We start from the raw sequence: 17,583 nt of genomic DNA on the forward strand, positions 1-17,583 counted from the left end.
CTTTTCTTTTTATACCTACAGGTAAGTGGAACTTATGTAATTATTATTAACATAATATACTTTTTATATAAAGTATAATACATTATTTATAACAATAAAAATTATACATATGTATGTATATAATATTCTTGCAAACGATTAATAATAATTAGTAATAAAATAATTATATATTAATCTTATATAATAATTCTTCTATATATAAAACACATATATATATATATATTAATTGTAATATAAAAATTATTATATAAGATTGAATATATCAGATCGATATATAATGTACTATTATATCCTCGCTTTATATAATAATTGTATGAATATATTAATGGGATAACATTAATGGGGAACATTTGCAATATACCAGCTATTTTACTAACAGCTATTTTATTACAAGAGTAACAAAGTAGATCATAGATATAAAATTAAACGTTTTATGTTATTAAATTATTTCCAAAGATAACGATCATATACATGAACGTTTTGCAAGCGAAGCATTTGGCTCCTATCGAATTGGTTCTCCTGTTTAGAATCGGTCTAATGGGTTTCCTGAGACGTGCCATCTGCGTGGCTCATTACCAAGGGATGCAACCGCAAACCAATCGAGCGTCGTGTACCTATTCTATTCGGTGTTCCGAATTTAATGCGAACCACAAGACGTTTGCGTGCTTTGTATTAGAGATTATGACGTAACTAACCACTGTTAGAGAGAGAGTAAGTTTGTTCACGTTTTCTTTTTTCTCTTTCTGCTTCTTTTCTTTCTTTTTTTCCTTTTTTCTCTCTAAAGAGAAAACGTTGAAAGCTCTTCTTCTTTTTTCTTTTTTCATTTTTTACTCTCTTTCTTTCTAAATGATCGGTCCTACCGATGCATCGTCACGTACGTTGGCTTACGTTCTAGTTTATTTCTCGTTTAACGATTTCCAACGAACTAGAAAGAGAGAGAGAGAGAGAGAGAGAGAGAGAGAGAGAGAGAGAGAGAGAGAGAGAGAAATTGCAACGAATAGAGAAGGGGAAAAAAAGAAGAGAGATAGAACATACGTATTCACAGGCGAGACAGGAAAATCCGCGAATGGAAAATAAACTCTGATTTATCAGTTACGTCGTACGATACTCATCGTTACGAATTCCATTTTACTATATCCCAGTTTACTATAATAAAATTCCATAGATCTCATTAATCCAATGGATTTTTCTTGGAGTGATCACGATTAACATGCTCGTTAATCAAAAGTTATAAGACAAATATTTACGATTCATTATCGAACGTTACGTAAATCAGTGTATAATCTTGATCAGAAATGCTAATCCTATTCTTTCTCTTTTTCTTCTCTCTCTCTCTCTCTCCTTCACTCACTCGATGGATTCATGCAAATCGTCGTCGGAACGATAATAATCGCAAAATCGGAGGATCGTAGAAGGAACGAACGATCGATGAGAAATAAATTGATGGAAGATAAAACGTTTGACGTAGCACTTTTCGTATCTACCTATACCCAGGATATAATAATACTACTACCTACGTGTATCTATCTATAGTATTTTCAAAAGGAAGAAAAGGAAAGAAGCAAAAGAAAGAAAGAAAAAAAAAAGAGAAAAGGAAAAAAAAGAAAAAAGAAAAAAATACCACCCAGCCTGCCGATACTGGGTTCGAAATCGATGGGTGGGAAAGGTCTTCAAAGTGGGTGGGACAACGGGTTAAACCAAGTGCACATGTCGCCAAAGCACGCGTGTCACCAACTAGCCGTGGTATATCTGCCGCGTTGCATCCATATGCAGATCCCCATTGATATGACAACATTTACATACTGCATATTCGCTCTGGGCCATATACTCCCTCGCCAATTCCCCATTGTTGGCTTTCGGCCACCAGTGCGTTTGATTGACATTATTGGTCGCGCCGCTGACACCAGATTACATTTCTATTTGCATACATTCGCGAACCAGTTTGATCCCAACCACCTTTCTATCCTTCTCTCTTTTCCTCCCTCCTTCCCTCCCCCTTTCCCCCTTCTCTCCCTTTACTCCCACCTAACTCCCCTTTCCACCTTTACTCCTCTTTTCTATAGCCTACGCACGAATCCATCCCTTTCCCTATCCTCTCTCTCTCTCTCTCTCTCTCTCTCTCTGAAATTCACGGCTCGTCCTTGTCCTACCTTCCACATCGAGCTTTTTACGCGTCCATCCACGCGTCATATTTTGGAAGCTGCAGGTGCGCTTCGGTGATGAACCAATCGAGAGTATGGAGAACCCGTTGGCGTGTTGTTCCAAACACTTGATCATATCTATCGTGTGCAATGAGAGATGAAGAAGTTATTGGAATATGGAGAAAAATGAAATGGAGGAAAAAAGGGAAAATGAAATTAGTTGGCCATGATTGGAAGTTAGAAACGATTTTCAAATGTTGTTTATAATCGAGAGAAAGAAAAAGATTGCATGAGTGTGCATGAATGTGTGTGTGTCTCTGTGAAAGAGATAAAGAGAAAATGAAAAAAAGAGAAAAAGAGAGAAAGAAAGGGAGAGAGAAAGAGAGATGTGTTTCAATGGAGCAAATCGAAGAATCGAACTATGCGAAAGAAACAATAGGATTAGAGGCGTCGTCCACAAAAGGACGACGTGTGTCAGGGCGTCGGCGTTCATGGTTAGCCCTTTTATCGGCGTACCTTTCGTCCATGAAATATGCGAACCGTTACCTTTTGTTCATGGATAAGCGACCAAGCGCGAGAATAGTACCTACCTACCTACCTACCTACCTACCTACCTACCTACCTACCTATCTATCTACCTACCTAACTATAAGAGAATTTTATTATGCGAGAGCACGTGAAGATAACTGGGAGTTACCAACACGTACGTTCTATGATCTATTCTATATATTTCTATAGATAACTATTCGCGACGGATTCGCGAGAACTCGATTGGAAAACGATCGATTCGACTATTTAGAATCATCAATGTTGAAACTAATTGTTCGAACTCGCTCGTCTCTAGAGTCTCACACGCATGATTCAGAAATGAATTTAGGTCTTTCATTGTTAGTTATCCCTCATTGATGCGACGACACTAATCGTTGTGGGAACTTTTACTACGCGCTAATAAGACAAATTCGTGTTACTCCGAATTTCTTTTGATAATATTTCTCAATTTTCTTTTTTTCTTTTTATCGTTCGAACCTGTGACAATAAAAATGTCAATGTTATCGCAGATGAAATTTCTCCGTAATATATATATATATATATATATATATATATATATATATATATTAGAGAATAATAAAATAAAAGAAATTTAATTAAAAGTTTTTTTTTCTTCTAGTTATCTCATGAGTTATCATATATTAATGCTAGCATGTAAATAAATAAATAAATGTTCTTGGATTGAAACTATTCATCAATGGTAATCTTAAAGGTTTGATTGTTTAAAAAATAAAAGTGTAGGTACATAAATATATTTTTTATCATACGATCTAATATATTTCTTCGAGTACGAGTAATATCGATTCGATATTACTTTTTCTTTTCTTTTTTTTGACATAATCATCCCCTCTTTCTCTCTCTCTCTCTCTCTCTCTCTCTCTCTCTCTCTCTCTTCCTCAGTATACCATTGATCTTATTTCCTTATTATTTACAGAGTACCGTAAGAGGAATTATCATCGACTGAAGAGTTTGAGGTAGATCGAGGCGCGCATTCGATATTACTCACTTCGATACAAACCCGTTTATCGTATTAAAGTAGAAGAAGAGGAAAAAGAAGAGGAGGAAGAAGAAGAATAAGAAGAGAGAAAAGAGACAGAGAGAGAGAGAGAGAGAGAGAGAGAGAGAAAGAAAGAGAAATAAAGCATTAGCTGCGAACGAGTAATATCCGGTATGGAATAATAACGGGTTCGTCGATCTCGATAATAAAAGGAAATTTATTTTTAGATTGGCTCGCGTTCATCGAGTTTTTATCGCGGGTAACGTGTCACTGACTTGAAAATCGATTTTAGTAATCGCCGTGTGATTTTTATCGTTCGCACCGTAGACAAAGGAAAAAAGGAGAACGTTCGTGTTGACTCGAGTGAAGTATTGCGTTGTCGTTGTCGTTGTCGTCGTCGTCGTCGTAGTCGTCGATTTTTTTCGCTATGGACAAAAGCAAAGTTTCCGCGAACGTCGACGACCGATTGTCGTATTGTCGATCGATTTATCGAGAACGGAAAGTAAGGTAAAAGAAAAAAGTAGGTCACAACGATAAAGGGTCCCGTTTGTCCCGGTTTAAAATTTATTCAAGGTGGTGAGAACCATTGGTAACTATACTACCAATAATAATAAGTTTATCAAATCGTTTTGCCAACTTTTTAAATAAAGATATATAAATGTTCACCTTGGATACTTTGATCCCGCCTTTCGTAGATCGCGACATAAATTACGACGTAGAAACGTTTCATGACGGAATTTTATTACTCTACTCTACTTAACTTCTAAACGTTTATTATTCTTACGAGATTACGAAACGAACTATCTTGGACTATTTGCTAGAAACAAGAAGGTTTTTTTTTCTTCCTCTTTCTCTCTCTCTCTCTCTCTCTCTCTCTCTCTGTTTCTCTCTTCGTCCTTTTCTTTTCTTTTTTTTATTCTTTCTTTCTTTCAACGTTAAAAACGAAGACGAAAGAAGACGAGAGAAGGGTAAAGTCGAAGACTCGAAATTACGTGGGTCGTTACGAAGGTAGGCACGGTAATCTTCGGGTGACTTCGAATAAAGGAATGCCCGAGCGACTTCCGTGAACGCGATAAAGCGATATGAGTCACGCGCCGTTAAATCAGTGTGCGAGTTCGCGTCTCTATCTACTCGATCGCAAACAATGCTCTCGTCCCTGAAAAGAGCGTATAACACAACGGGCTACCGAGTTTATCGAAAAAGCTTTGATAAAATTTTCCTCTTGGGTACTTTATTCTATCCGGATTGATCAATTTAATCCATAGTCCTTTTTCATTTTTTTCTTTTTCTATTTTCCTTGTTTTCCTTTTTTTATTTATTTTACGATTATTAGAATGAGGATTTCATAAAGAGAGAGAAAGAGAGAGAGAGAGAGAGAGAGAGAGAGAGAGAGTAACGAAAGAAAGAAATAACAAAAGCATGAGAGATTTTTCAATTAGATTTCTATTATTTTCGATTATCTTTCATATAGAGATATAGAAATAAATTCGTGAAAGAAACAAAGAAAGAAAAAAGAAAAGAAAAAATGGATAGAAAGGAATACACACGGTTGAAACGAATTAACTCGATACAAAATCGATGTCGATGTTTGATTTATTCTCGAAGGCAGCGAAGATCTCTCGTAGTAAGAAGGACAGTGAGAGAGAGAGAGAGAGAGAGAGAGAGAGAGAGAGAGAGTGAGAGAGTGATAGAAAGAGAGAAGGGTGGGAGGGGAGAGTTACTTCCCAAGGCACCTGATTTACTCGCTAAGGAGAGAGAAACGAATCGCATTATCGGGCCTCTTGCCGGCTGGCTACCAGCCGATAGCAGCAGCAGTGGTAAGAGTGAACGAGCACGAGAGAGAGAGAGAGAGAGAGAGAGAGAGAGAGAGAGAGAGAGAGAAAGAGAGAGAGAAAAAAGGCGATAAAGCTCCGGCGACAGGCTGTCTAGCGATACGACCTAACTCACGAACGAAGCCTCGTGTAGAGAGACGAACGAATGCGTTGTTCAATGTGTGTCTCTATCTTTACTTATATTTGTCTGTGTATTTGTTTGCTTCTGCGTTACACACACAAACACATACATGCACACGCGCGCGTGCGTGCATAAAGACGCATAAAGAAACATACACACGCATACGCGCGCAAACACACTTACACCTATTTATTACACTCATACGTATTACTCACTCTCTTCTCTTTCTAAGTTACCTTGGATGACGTAGGAAACACGTACGTGAGATCACCCAAAGACGTCGAACGTTTATTCGGTCTACTTTTCTTACTGATTAAATGTCCGCATTGACATCGGGTATATCGGGTCATTGCTACTCTAACGGACCACGTGGCCTGTCTAGAGTCACTTGATTCATGGCTTAAGGAACGCTGAACTGACCCACGTGAGCGATCGAACGTAAGATTAATAATCGCTTAGTGTTTATCAACGTGTGAATGGGGAGAGAAAGAAAGGCAAGAGCTTGACTGGCTCCCTTCGCTGAAAATTATCTTCGAAATGACTCTTAATCGATGAAAGAAAAAACATAACGAAAGGGTAAGATAGAAATTTATTTTCAAAGTCTTATATATTTGTTCTATTTAAATTTCTATATTGATATATCGGCCGTAGAGATTTCATCGTAAAGCTTATCGTTCATAGATCATTTCGACATTGTCAATTATTATTATTGCATTAAAATATTTCTTAAGAATTGGAAAAAAATTTAATCAATATCCTAATTATCTTTAATCGAAAGAGATCATATCAAGATAACCTAGAGACCCGACGAAGATAAAAATTATCTACATCTATTTAGATAAATTTAGAACTATCAAAAGTCTCGAGAAAATCCAAACGAGTATATTCGAAATTATGTAAGAATGCAAGCAACCGAATACCCATCCACCCTTTCAACCTCTATTTTCTTCTTTTTTATCTACGACAATAAATATCCGATAGCAAGTTCTTTCGTAATTATTTATAGAAGAAGGTTTAATCAATTCGGATAAAGATCCACGCAAAGGGTCGTTGGACTGACAGTCCCAGGGTGAGTTGTCGGAAGGGAGAGATGCGTTTTTCGAATGGAAAGTCGGCAGGTTCGCGTCGAGTCGTGTATTCCCGCGACACGGTTCACGCCTCCGAATAATTTGCATCGACGTATCGTTAGCATAGCCGCGAGTCATTCTCGCGAGTTCCTGCTACACTGTTACGAGTTAAAACGAGAGAGAGAGAGAGAGAGATAGAGAGAAAGAGAGAGAGAGAAAGAGAGAGATAGACAGAGATAGAGGGATCGAAGACGCGCTCGAGTGAGTTATGGCGAAAAGGGTTGAATTATGTAGGAAATTATTCGCCCGCTTGAATTTATGCCGTTGCTCGAGACTGCCCGTGGTTATGAAGTGATATTAATTACCGTGACAAAAAGCATGGCGTTAGAAAACGGAAGATTGGCCGGAGAGAGAGTGGAGTAGGGATGGGAGTGCCAGGAGGGCGGAGGATGTTCGCTCATTTATTCTTTCGACGGCTGCTATTGAAACTTTTCTTAAGCTCCTTTTAACGCGTTAAACGCCCATTACAGTGTTTGCTAATCGATATTTTCATTTTGCTGTTGTACTTCTTTCATTTAAGACGTTTTTAAAATATTCTGTATCTTTTTTTCTTTCTTTCTCTTATGAAATATATGACCTACGAAAAGATATATTCTTTTCTGATAAGAATGAAGTATAATATCGTTGTATCTTTTAATTACAAAACGTTATTTAATTTAAAACACTGATTCGTGTAAAATCGTTTGAAACCCGCACGATAACGTCTTGCTAATTAACGAGGAATAGATAGGAAGATTTAATTGCAATGATTTTCGTTAATTTCTAATTAAAAAATATATATATGTAAATATGTAAATATATACATGTATAGTGAGAATAATAATTAATGTATGCAGATATTAATAAAGAAATAAAATCAAAAGAAAGATAGATAGATAGATACGTAGATAGAGAGAGAGAGAGAGAGAGAGAGAGAGGAGAGAAAGGAAGATACATTAATATGTCGGAGCTCAGACGTAATAATTAAAAGGCGGTAATTAACGTAGCAGTAGCTTCGATCGATATCTCCGTTGTTTATGCTTGATTCGGCGCACGCGAATCTAACCTTCCCCTTAATCCTCTTGCATCTCCTCTTGAGTTCATGCTGTTCCGTCGAGACTTAGATTACATGAATGTACAATGTACATACATACATACATACATACATACGTACATACATAGATAAATAGGTAAGAGGGTTGTACCTAATCGTTCCTCTATCAAATCTGATAATTAACGTTTGCAAACGACGAATAAATGAATTGGGTCATGTGCAACAGGCTAGAAAAGAATAATCAAGTTAACTAAACTTTGATACTTCTAATTTTCTTTAAATAATAAATGCATCACCTCTTTTTTTTTCATACTTCGGGGACTGGATCTATCGAATTAACCCTAACGTTTGAACAAGTTAACACGCCAGAAAATTGGAATATATTAGGGAACGGAAGTCAAGTGGCAAATAGGGTAGAAATGTGTATTGTATATATGTATGTACGTACGTATGTATATACGATTAGAGGAAACACAAGAGAGAAACTCGAAACGAGTAATCGAGTTCGATGAGAACCAGGACGGTAGTCGAAACGGCAGCGTGTACAGCTTTTCTAAAGACCGCTAATTCGGCTTCGAAGGACCGATTTCTGTCGAGCCACTGACAGCGAGAGCCGTATAATTATAGCACTTTTTAAATGGCGGGCAGTACCTTCGCCACGCGTCTCTCTCTCTCTCTCTCTCTTTCTCTCTCTCTCTATTATGATGCATGGGAGTCGAATTTCGAACCCCTGACGTATACGAGCAAGCTTGAACATATATGTACGTACATACATGTATATATATATTACACATACATCTGTATATATGTATATATATGAACGAGAGAAAAGTAGAGAGAGAAGAGAGAGAAAGAGAGAGAGAGAGAGAGAGAAAGAGAGAGAGAGTACGTACACCGCAAGCGACCCCACAACGTATTGTCGGCTTAATAATACGTCGAGCGGGGCTATGCCACGGCGTATATACGCCACTGACACCATATAATCACATCTCGACGTACCTTCTGGCAATGATTCATACGCGTTACGAATATCAAATACTTGGAAAGTGAGAGCGAGCAAATATCATGACGTTGGAACCCGCTCCATTCTAAAACGTCGGATTATACACATAAGTGGCATAGTTATTCAAGAATGACATTGATTCTTCTTTTTTTCCCAAATAGATTTCGAAGCGAATGGAAGAGTGTCCGACGAGCTCTTTTTAATTTCAATAATTTTTAATTTCAACGTCCTACAACTCGTCATGGAGATTTCATTCTTTTCGTAATGAACGTACGAGCGAATAAATAAATATACGATTTGTTTTTTACATACCAATTTTTTTTTTTTTTTTTAATTAAACTTATTTTACTTTAAACTTTTTTACTAAAAAAAAAAAAAAAAGAATAAATTCGTAATTTCAAGATTCTATTAAAAATTACCTGCTCTCCGTCACGTACACATATTAAATTCTTTTTTATCGTCGATATCGATTTCATATGTCAGAAATGTGCGTCCTTCGTAAGCATGAAAAGAAAGATCTAGATGTAACGTTTAGATAATAGAATAGAATAGGAAAAGAATGTTAGATAGATTAGATAACTTTTTCGTTGGTGACTTCATTGAACGGTAATAAAGAGATCGTCTTTGACAAGCTCTAAGAAGATCTACGAAAGTAGCTGTACTCTGGGTGGAGCAGCCACTCATCGAAGGAGTCCTCGAAGACAAATTAGCTCGTCCAAGCGGAACGACCGTCTAATCGAGCAAAGCCTAAAACGTCTCTCTCTCTCTCTCTCTCTATTTCTCTCGAGGTAGCGAACGATGCTCTATGAAGAAGATACCAACCAATCTCCGAGTCTTTGCGAACCATTACTTACGAGAGCTGTATTATTCGCGTTACTCACGAAGATCTTTTCTTTCTCTCTTTTTTTTTTATTTACTTTTTTTTTTTTATATACAGGGTGTCTCGTTTTAATGGTTAACTCGCTTTTAAAGCTGTTATTAAAATCATTGATACACGTTAGAGAAAGAAGTTCGAAATAAATCAAATGATATAAAAGATAAATAAAATAAAATATAACGATTGTTTCCTTTCTTTCTTTCTTTTCTTTTTTTTTCCTTTCTTTTCTCTTCTTATTGGCAACGAATTCGATAATCAATATGGATCGATTAAAATCGAACACCCTGTATATCAAACGTGCTTTCCAAGTATCGAATCCTTCTTGGAAAGTATCAGTTAGCTCGCTAGCTCCCTTCTACGTTAGTATAATCTTCTTCTCGACGGATTTACGACGAGCAACCACGACCAGTATCGTCTTTGAGATTTGCACGATGTCAAGGCCGTTGAAATTTTCATCGCGTTCGACGTAGTCCCGGACCTATCGTCGTTTTCTAAAATTCGTCGAAATCGTTAGTTTAAACGAGGTTCGATTCTCGAAATTCTTGAAATAAACGTAAGTAAATCGATACAAAATTGTATTCGATCATTTGACTTTAGACTTCCTTATTGCGGTGATTTTCTTCTTCTTCTCGTGTTCACGAAGAAGAAGAAGAAGAAGAAGAAGAGGAAAAAGATGCTTCGCGTCATCGTAAATTGATCTCAAAGCGGTGGTCGATGAGAGACAATTTACGCGAATGCACGCGCGTGATTACCGATAAGAAGAAAAAAAAAAAAGGAAAAAACACGAAACGAGGTTCTAATCGTCAATAAACTTGAGAGTGAATTTACGCTGGCTCGTTTTTCCTATAGTACCCCTAAGTACTTACTTACTCAGAGACTTACATGCATACGGTATATAATAAGTACCAGAACAAATATTTTTCAGATCGTTAAAACGTCGAGAATAAAATTCGATACTATTTCACTTTTTTCCTTTTTATCTTTTTCTGTTTTTATTTTATTTTTTCTCTTTTCATTTCATTTTTTTTTTATGAGAGTAAATATCGTTATACGCTTTTACAATACTCTGCGTGGGTATAGGTATTTTTCAATCGATGAATACAACGAGAACGATTAATTCTTTACGACTTTGGATCATTGAACATTTTACGACCATCTGCTATACATACATATGTGTATATATATATATGTGTGTGTGTATATCTATCACATATATGTATATAGAATGATTAATTATAAAATTGAAAGGTTCTCTGAATACGATTTCGAAAATCAGATATTATTTTTAATCGAATTTTTCAAGGATAATAATACCGTGAAGTTTTTAATTAAAATTCGTAAATCCGAAGTGATCGAGGACGATAGTCCCCGCTTTTTATTCGCGACAATCTCGAGGAAAATCCTAAAGGTTGGTTAAAGGACCGGTCGTATCCCTAATCCGAAGGGCATTAAAGGGCGTCGTCGGTTGATCGTTTGAAAAAAGCGATCCTAGTTATACGGCGTTTGGCTTTCTGCGTGTGTTCACGAAGGAAGATGAAAGTGGAAGAGGAGAAAAGAATGAGGAGGATGAGACGAGGAGAAAGAGAAAGAGAAAGAGAAAGAGAAAGAGAAAGAGAAAGAGAAAGAGAAAGAGAAGAAAGAGAAGGATGAAGTGGAGAAGGAAGAGGAGGAGGAGGAGGAGAAGGAGGAGGAACCCTTGGGCGATGATACGAAAATACTGACACGCGTCCGTCGATTGATCCTCGGCACGTGTCCTCAATGCCGCAATCAACGTGGCTGACTGACGTTGGACCAGAGGCTCGATGCTTTATTTATGAAACGATTTGAAAACCGAGCTTGGTGAATAAGGCGGAGTCCATCTCTCGATCCTTTTTTCGAAGTAGAAAATAAAAAAGAAAAAAAGAGTAGAGAAGGGTAAGAAGATATTTCTTTCTCTCTCTCTCGTTCTCTTTTATACCGATGAAATCTAGACTCTCTCTCTTTCTTTCTCTCTCTCTCTCTTTCTTTTTTAGTACGAGAGAAGATATATCCACTTATCCTCAAACCACCTTATCCTCGACGACCACCGAGTTAGATCATGGACCCTATCGTGATTCGAGATATCCGTTCGGACGTTCTGAGGACATGAATTTTCATTCTCGCCGAATTATTTCGTCGATCGAACACTCGTGGACGTCTAAAAAGAAGGATAGAGATAGAGCGAGAAAAAGAGAGGGGGAAAGAGGATGAGAGAGGGAGAGAGGTAGTTTTCAACAGAGCCAGTCAGATCTCTTTTGTCCGGCCGAATTGGGTGTTCCCACTCGCACGACAAAGATTCGATGCTTCCAATTGAAAAGTCCACTCGGAAGAAAAGGGCATTCCTCTTGGTGTACATATATGTACATAGAAACATATATATATATATATATATATATATATATATCTCAATGGCAAGAAATTGAGCCATTGTCGTGCATTCACGGGGAAAATATATCGCTAAATAAGGCCTGAGGTAGTATTTCACGATGAACGAAGTATTTCCTTGGATCGTAGCCCATCTTTCTTTCCATTTCTATTTTCCACTTCAACCTGCCCACCCCTTCACCCACCCATCCCCATCCTTTATCTAGGATACTTTCTCGAAATTGCTAAAGACACTCTAAGAACTTTCTTTTATGGATATCCTAAATTACCGATCGTATATACATATGTACATGCATAGATACGTACATATAATACTATTACACGGATATAGAAGATAGGTCTTGAGAGCTTGTTCCGATCATATTTTTCATATTCAAAAAGTTGGAATACGGAGGCGGAAATAATCTTGGTACGAAGCGACAAGCCGTGAGTTTAAAACCAAGATCAAAGTAGGCATTCCCAGACCCATCTTCCTTTTTTCTTACTTTCATCGCTTTGTATCGTATAATTCTCTCGCCGTCGGCCTTGTATCAGCAGTACAACGCTTTCTACAACGACCAGAAAGATCTTTCTTTTATCTTTTACCAACGTCAGCATCGTCGATGTCGTTGCTCCGAAGAAATGGGGAAAAAAAAAGAAAAAATAGAAAGAAAAGAAAAAAGTAGAATGAGAAAGAATGAGGGAGCGCAAAAGAGAAAGAAAGAAAGAGAGAGAGAGAGAGAGAGAGAGAGAGAGAGTAAGAGGGAAAAGGATTTTCATTATCGACCAACCACGATTCACATAGTAGGTACCTGTCCATCCATCGTCACCCAACAAACACGATCATCCGTCATTCTATCGAAGGGTGTTCGAAATTAAAACGGATCCCGTGGCTCCTAAACTCGATTATACGAGTTCTAACCACCTGGCGACCCCACTATATTTCTTTCTCTCTTCACCACAGGAAGAATTCATTCACCTGCGTCGCATTTTTCACGGGGATTAGCGATCCCTTAGCTATCTGCTACTATTCAACATATATATAATATATACATATATATATATATATATATATATATATATATATATCGGTTTCTTCCTTTTCTTACGAAGAAAAGAGAAAGAAAAAAAAGAAGGAAAGAGAGAGTGAGGAAGGGAGAAAAAGAGAGAGAAAACAAGCGAATCTTCTTTGCATCGGATCCTCCAATTCGGGAGGATTTGTTTCGGCACTTGGGGTGTGGTAAGCCGACATGAGACCAACGCGCTTGACGGTGCTCCTAATAACGAGGAATTATCGTGACGATACAATGAGCCCGGGGGAAATCCTCTTTGATGTCTACCACGGAAAATAATACCTTGCTAATAGACCGAGATTACTCGACTATCCTCTCTATCTCTCTTTCTTTCTCTCTCTATCTTTATCTCCTCTCTCTCTCTCTCTCTCTCTCTCTCTCTTTCTCAGTCTACTTATATATCTTTCTCTATCTTACTCTTCGAGCAACCTGTCATTCCCTGCTTGTCTATTGTCAGTTACGAGTTCTTTGATATCTTGTTATCAAGGCCAATTAATTATCTCTTCGAATCATTATTCGAATCGAATTCTCTTTAAGAATGATTATTCTCTTTAAGAAAGATTTTCTTTTCTCTTTTTCTTTTTCATCTTCGTTGATTTCATATCGATTTTGATTTGATCTTTGATTGTTAATTCATTATACCTTTTGAATAGAAAACTTTTTGATAGTTATTGAAATACGTGTTACATTTCCTAGAGAATAACGTTTTTATATCGACTAAATGATTCGATATAACCAATAGAAATAGACCAGGAGAGAACGATCTAATTATTTTATCCTTTCTGCCATTTAATTCGATGAGGGTGTCGACGGTGAGTAGAAACTAAGGGGTGAGAGGCGTAGATCGGCTTGGACGAGGTCACGACGGAATCGTTGCCCGAAGGGGCGTGTGCCCTGGACAGGGCCAAGTAGGGTGCAACTGACAGCGGAAGACAATTACCCTTCTGATACATCCAATGCCGCGTGATATTCTATGTTAGCGAGGAACCGTGTATAAGGATTCGTTACACGCTTCGTGACACCCTAACCAATAGAACGTCATTGTCTTTTACTTATTCTTCTTCTAATCGATTCTAATTTTTATTGGATAACTCGTTATAACTTTTGAAACGATTAATTAATTAATTTCTATTATTGCTCGTTTTAACTTTTAATTAAAAAAGAAAAGAATTACATCGTCGTCGTCATCATTATTATTGTTATCACTTCTTCTTCTTTTCTTTCATAAAATTAATGCTATAAGAATTTATTATTATTATTATGAAACATTGATTTTAATCATTGATTGGAATTTCATTAGAAGCGTTTATACAATGTTAGATAAAATCGATCGAACTTTCTAGTTGTTTCGAGATTGTTCCTCAATGTGACGAAAGTTATTTATCCTTCGTGTGATTTTCCATCGTTTCGTGACGCTAATCTAGCACGTGTCGATCACCCGTGACTTTCTGCGTTCTCTTATCTCGCGCTTTATTGTTCCCAGAGAATTATCTACGTTCGATCGATACATTTGCTCGCGTCTACCTCGCAAAAATGCAGACATTTTAAGATACGCAGAGTTAACTTTAATGTAGAATGTCTAAACTAACGCTAATGAGATTCCCCGTGATTACTACAAAACGTACGGTCGTCGAGTGATTCGGGCTGCCGAATTTCAGGCGATTGTAAGAAGCATCGTACGTCTTTCTATTTCTCTTTCTTTTTCTCTCATCGTTATTTAAGACACAGGTAATAAAAATGAAATACAATTTACAAGTACATTTTCATTTATTAACATTATAATTTATTAACATCAGCATCTTTTTGGTTTTTCCTTTTTTTTTTTTTTACTAATACATACATATAATACATCGAAGATATATAATAAATAATAATAATAACATTGTATTGTTAATAATTAAAAATTGACAATAACTTTCTCTTCTTTCGTTACCACGAAAAGATTCAAATTGATTTATATCAATGATTAAACGATTGATTCAAAAATAACAGAGGTAACTTCAATGAGAAAGTTATCAGCTTTCATTATAACATTATTTTTTGTAACCTTGATGAAACTAAGATTAAACAGAGTGTCAATATCGTTGTATAATAAAATACATCAATTTTATTGATTACAATAATTTTATCAATTCCTAGAGGATTTTTTAGCGTTCTAGATTACTGTTCTATTCGATGGTCATCGAAGAGAAATCTCAAGAAGAACCATATTTTCTTTTTCAATTTTCTGGAAATACGAAGGTTTTGAACGGAGATTCTAAGAATGGTTCAGACGAAGTATAAAGTTGATTAGATTCCTCATATTTTTCTTCTCTCGTTTGCTAAAAATGTAAGAAACTCTTTAATAACTTCATTGAACAATATTCATTTATATTTATATTCGATAATTTCTTTTTTATTTCTTTCTTTGTTTCTTTTTCATTTTCTTACCCGAGGAAAAAAATTCGAGCCATCACGTTGGACATCATCGGTATCGTTGTATTCCAAATCGAACGACTTAGGTAATCTGTTCGAAGTGTCAACGAATTTCTTCGATCGTTTCTCATCTGGAAATACAACGCGATTTAATTGATTTCGTATTCGTGGCTCGTAATATCGAGTATCATTCTCAGCAACGGTATCGAACTTCAGTTCACCCGTTCCAGTCCGATCAGAACCGATCTTGAAGCCATATTCTACCGAAGATGCTTGATTCCGTTCGTCTAAAAAACGATTACGAAATAAGTATTCAAATATATTCCCTATTCGAATATATTTGATTATTTTCAAATCTTTTAGTATAAACCTAGTACTCACTTTGAACGCTATACGGTCTTGCATAAGGATTGTTCTCGTGATTAAGTTTATTGAAAAATCGAAAGAATCCACCGTTGTGATTGTTGAGATAATGGATCAGCTGATCAGGATTCCTAGGACATCTTGGATACTCTTGATAGCAATTTTTAGGATTACTTTTGCTTGTATATCCTAAAAGAGCGGCTTTTCCAAAGCTCAAAAAAGGAGATGATTCGGCGAAATTGAAATTTGTCAATAATCTAGAATAAAGATAAATCGATTAATTATTATATATATATATATTTTATATGTATCGTAATATATTTCATACGAACCTCAATAACACGTTATTACCAAAAAGATCGCGAAACAGGTTCGTGTCTCGTCCGTATATCGATTCTCCTGGCGTAACACCACTCGCCATCTCGCAAAGTATTCTGGGAACGCACTTCAGATCATCATAGCGAGATATCGAATAAAGAGCTTCGAAGAGGTTTATATTAAGACCCCCCGAAGAGCCGGACAGTCCACCTACTGTAGTTTGATATTGACTCGATTGGTACTGATTGGTTACTGTATCTGAAAATTGTGGAATCTGATAGCCCTGCAAATTTAAAGTATCGTCATCGTTATTATATCAAAAAATGATTTACAAGCAATTGATTTACAACAGGATATAAATTTATATTTAATTTATATAAATTTTGTATTTCGTTTCTTCTCATGTTTTTTCTTTTCTTTTCAAGATATCAACGGGATATGCTTTTAATGTGACTATCAAATGTGAAAGTCGATAAAAATAATTCATCGGTTGAAAAGATAAATCGATTTTACGTAAATACCGGATTCGATACGCCGTTAAACAGGGATACGATCAAATCGGTCCATGAAGAATCCTGTCTGGAATATAGACGACTATTATATTCATCCTTGGTCGATCTATCGATCTCGCGTATTTCCAAATACGAAGCTAGGACGTTCATGCATCTGTGAAAATCGATATCAATTCATATATTATATAGAATTATTTTACATTTTTCGGTTATCGTAATATAAATAAAACTTACCTTAATAAATCCTTAGAATCGTAGTATTTCCGAGAATCGTCGAAGTCACACGTTTCTTTTTCTAACAAAGCGTTCCTAGATCGACCTTGAACGTATATTATTGCGATGGAGAAAATAAGAGCAAATTTTGTAAACATATTCGTAAGAAATTAACGATCACGAGAATAACATCGCGATATTATTCAATGAATATCATATCGTACGACGTTAAATGAAAAAGAAAAGAAAGAGCAGAAAAAGGGAAAAAGAAAATGAAAACAAACAAATCTCGAGTATTACTTCGAAATCAATATGAAAGGAGTCAGGAGAGTAAGATCGTCAGTATATTTTGTTCCGCACGAACTGACGCTTTCTTCGAAACTGTTCTTCGTCGTAGAGATTTCACGATCGTTCGTATATAGCAACGTAATGTGTAGGAAGAAACCTCGTTGAGTGTACTACTCTCACTCCATTTGTAGGCCTACATACACGTATATCCTCGCATACCTACGTCTAAATCACGCCGGAAGATCGTGTTTAAATGTCAATAGAAGCGTATAAGGATGATCGGAGAAAGAAATGAATGACAAAGAAAAATTCGATATTTTTATAATACAATGAAAGAAC

At 36.4% G+C, this 17,583-nt stretch overlaps 1 protein-coding gene across 1 annotated transcript; it reads right to left on the minus strand.

Moving 5' to 3' along the window:
* Positions 1 to 15,214: 15,214 nt before the first annotated feature.
* Positions 15,215 to 17,504, minus strand: LOC122632207. The gene is made up of 6 exons (XM_043818763.1): positions 16,978 to 17,504; positions 16,753 to 16,897; positions 16,246 to 16,514; positions 15,932 to 16,170; positions 15,566 to 15,837; positions 15,215 to 15,456 (listed from the first exon to the last, which is right to left on the minus strand). The coding sequence occupies exons 1-6, from the start codon at positions 17,112 to 17,114 to the stop codon at positions 15,355 to 15,357; spliced, it is 1,164 nt and encodes a 387-aa protein (XP_043674698.1). The 5' UTR covers positions 17,115 to 17,504; the 3' UTR covers positions 15,215 to 15,354.
* Positions 17,505 to 17,583: the final 79 nt, after the last annotated feature.

The sequence above is a fragment of the Vespula pensylvanica genome, chromosome 10 (assembly GCF_014466175.1).
Source record: "Vespula pensylvanica isolate Volc-1 chromosome 10, ASM1446617v1, whole genome shotgun sequence".
Taxonomy (NCBI): Eukaryota; Metazoa; Arthropoda; class Insecta; order Hymenoptera; family Vespidae; genus Vespula; species Vespula pensylvanica.

Coding starts and splice junctions, on each gene's coding strand:
- LOC122632207 (XM_043818763.1), bottom strand. CDS start 17,114: ATGTTTACAAAATTTGCTCTTATTTTCTCCATCGCAATAATATACGTT. Junction 16,898..16,977: donor GATTCTAAGGATTTATTAAG/GTAAGTTTTATT, acceptor CGATTTTCACAG/ATGCATGAACGTCCTAGCTT. Junction 16,515..16,752: donor TTAACGGCGTATCGAATCCG/GTATTTACGTAA, acceptor TTAAATTTGCAG/GGCTATCAGATTCCACAATT.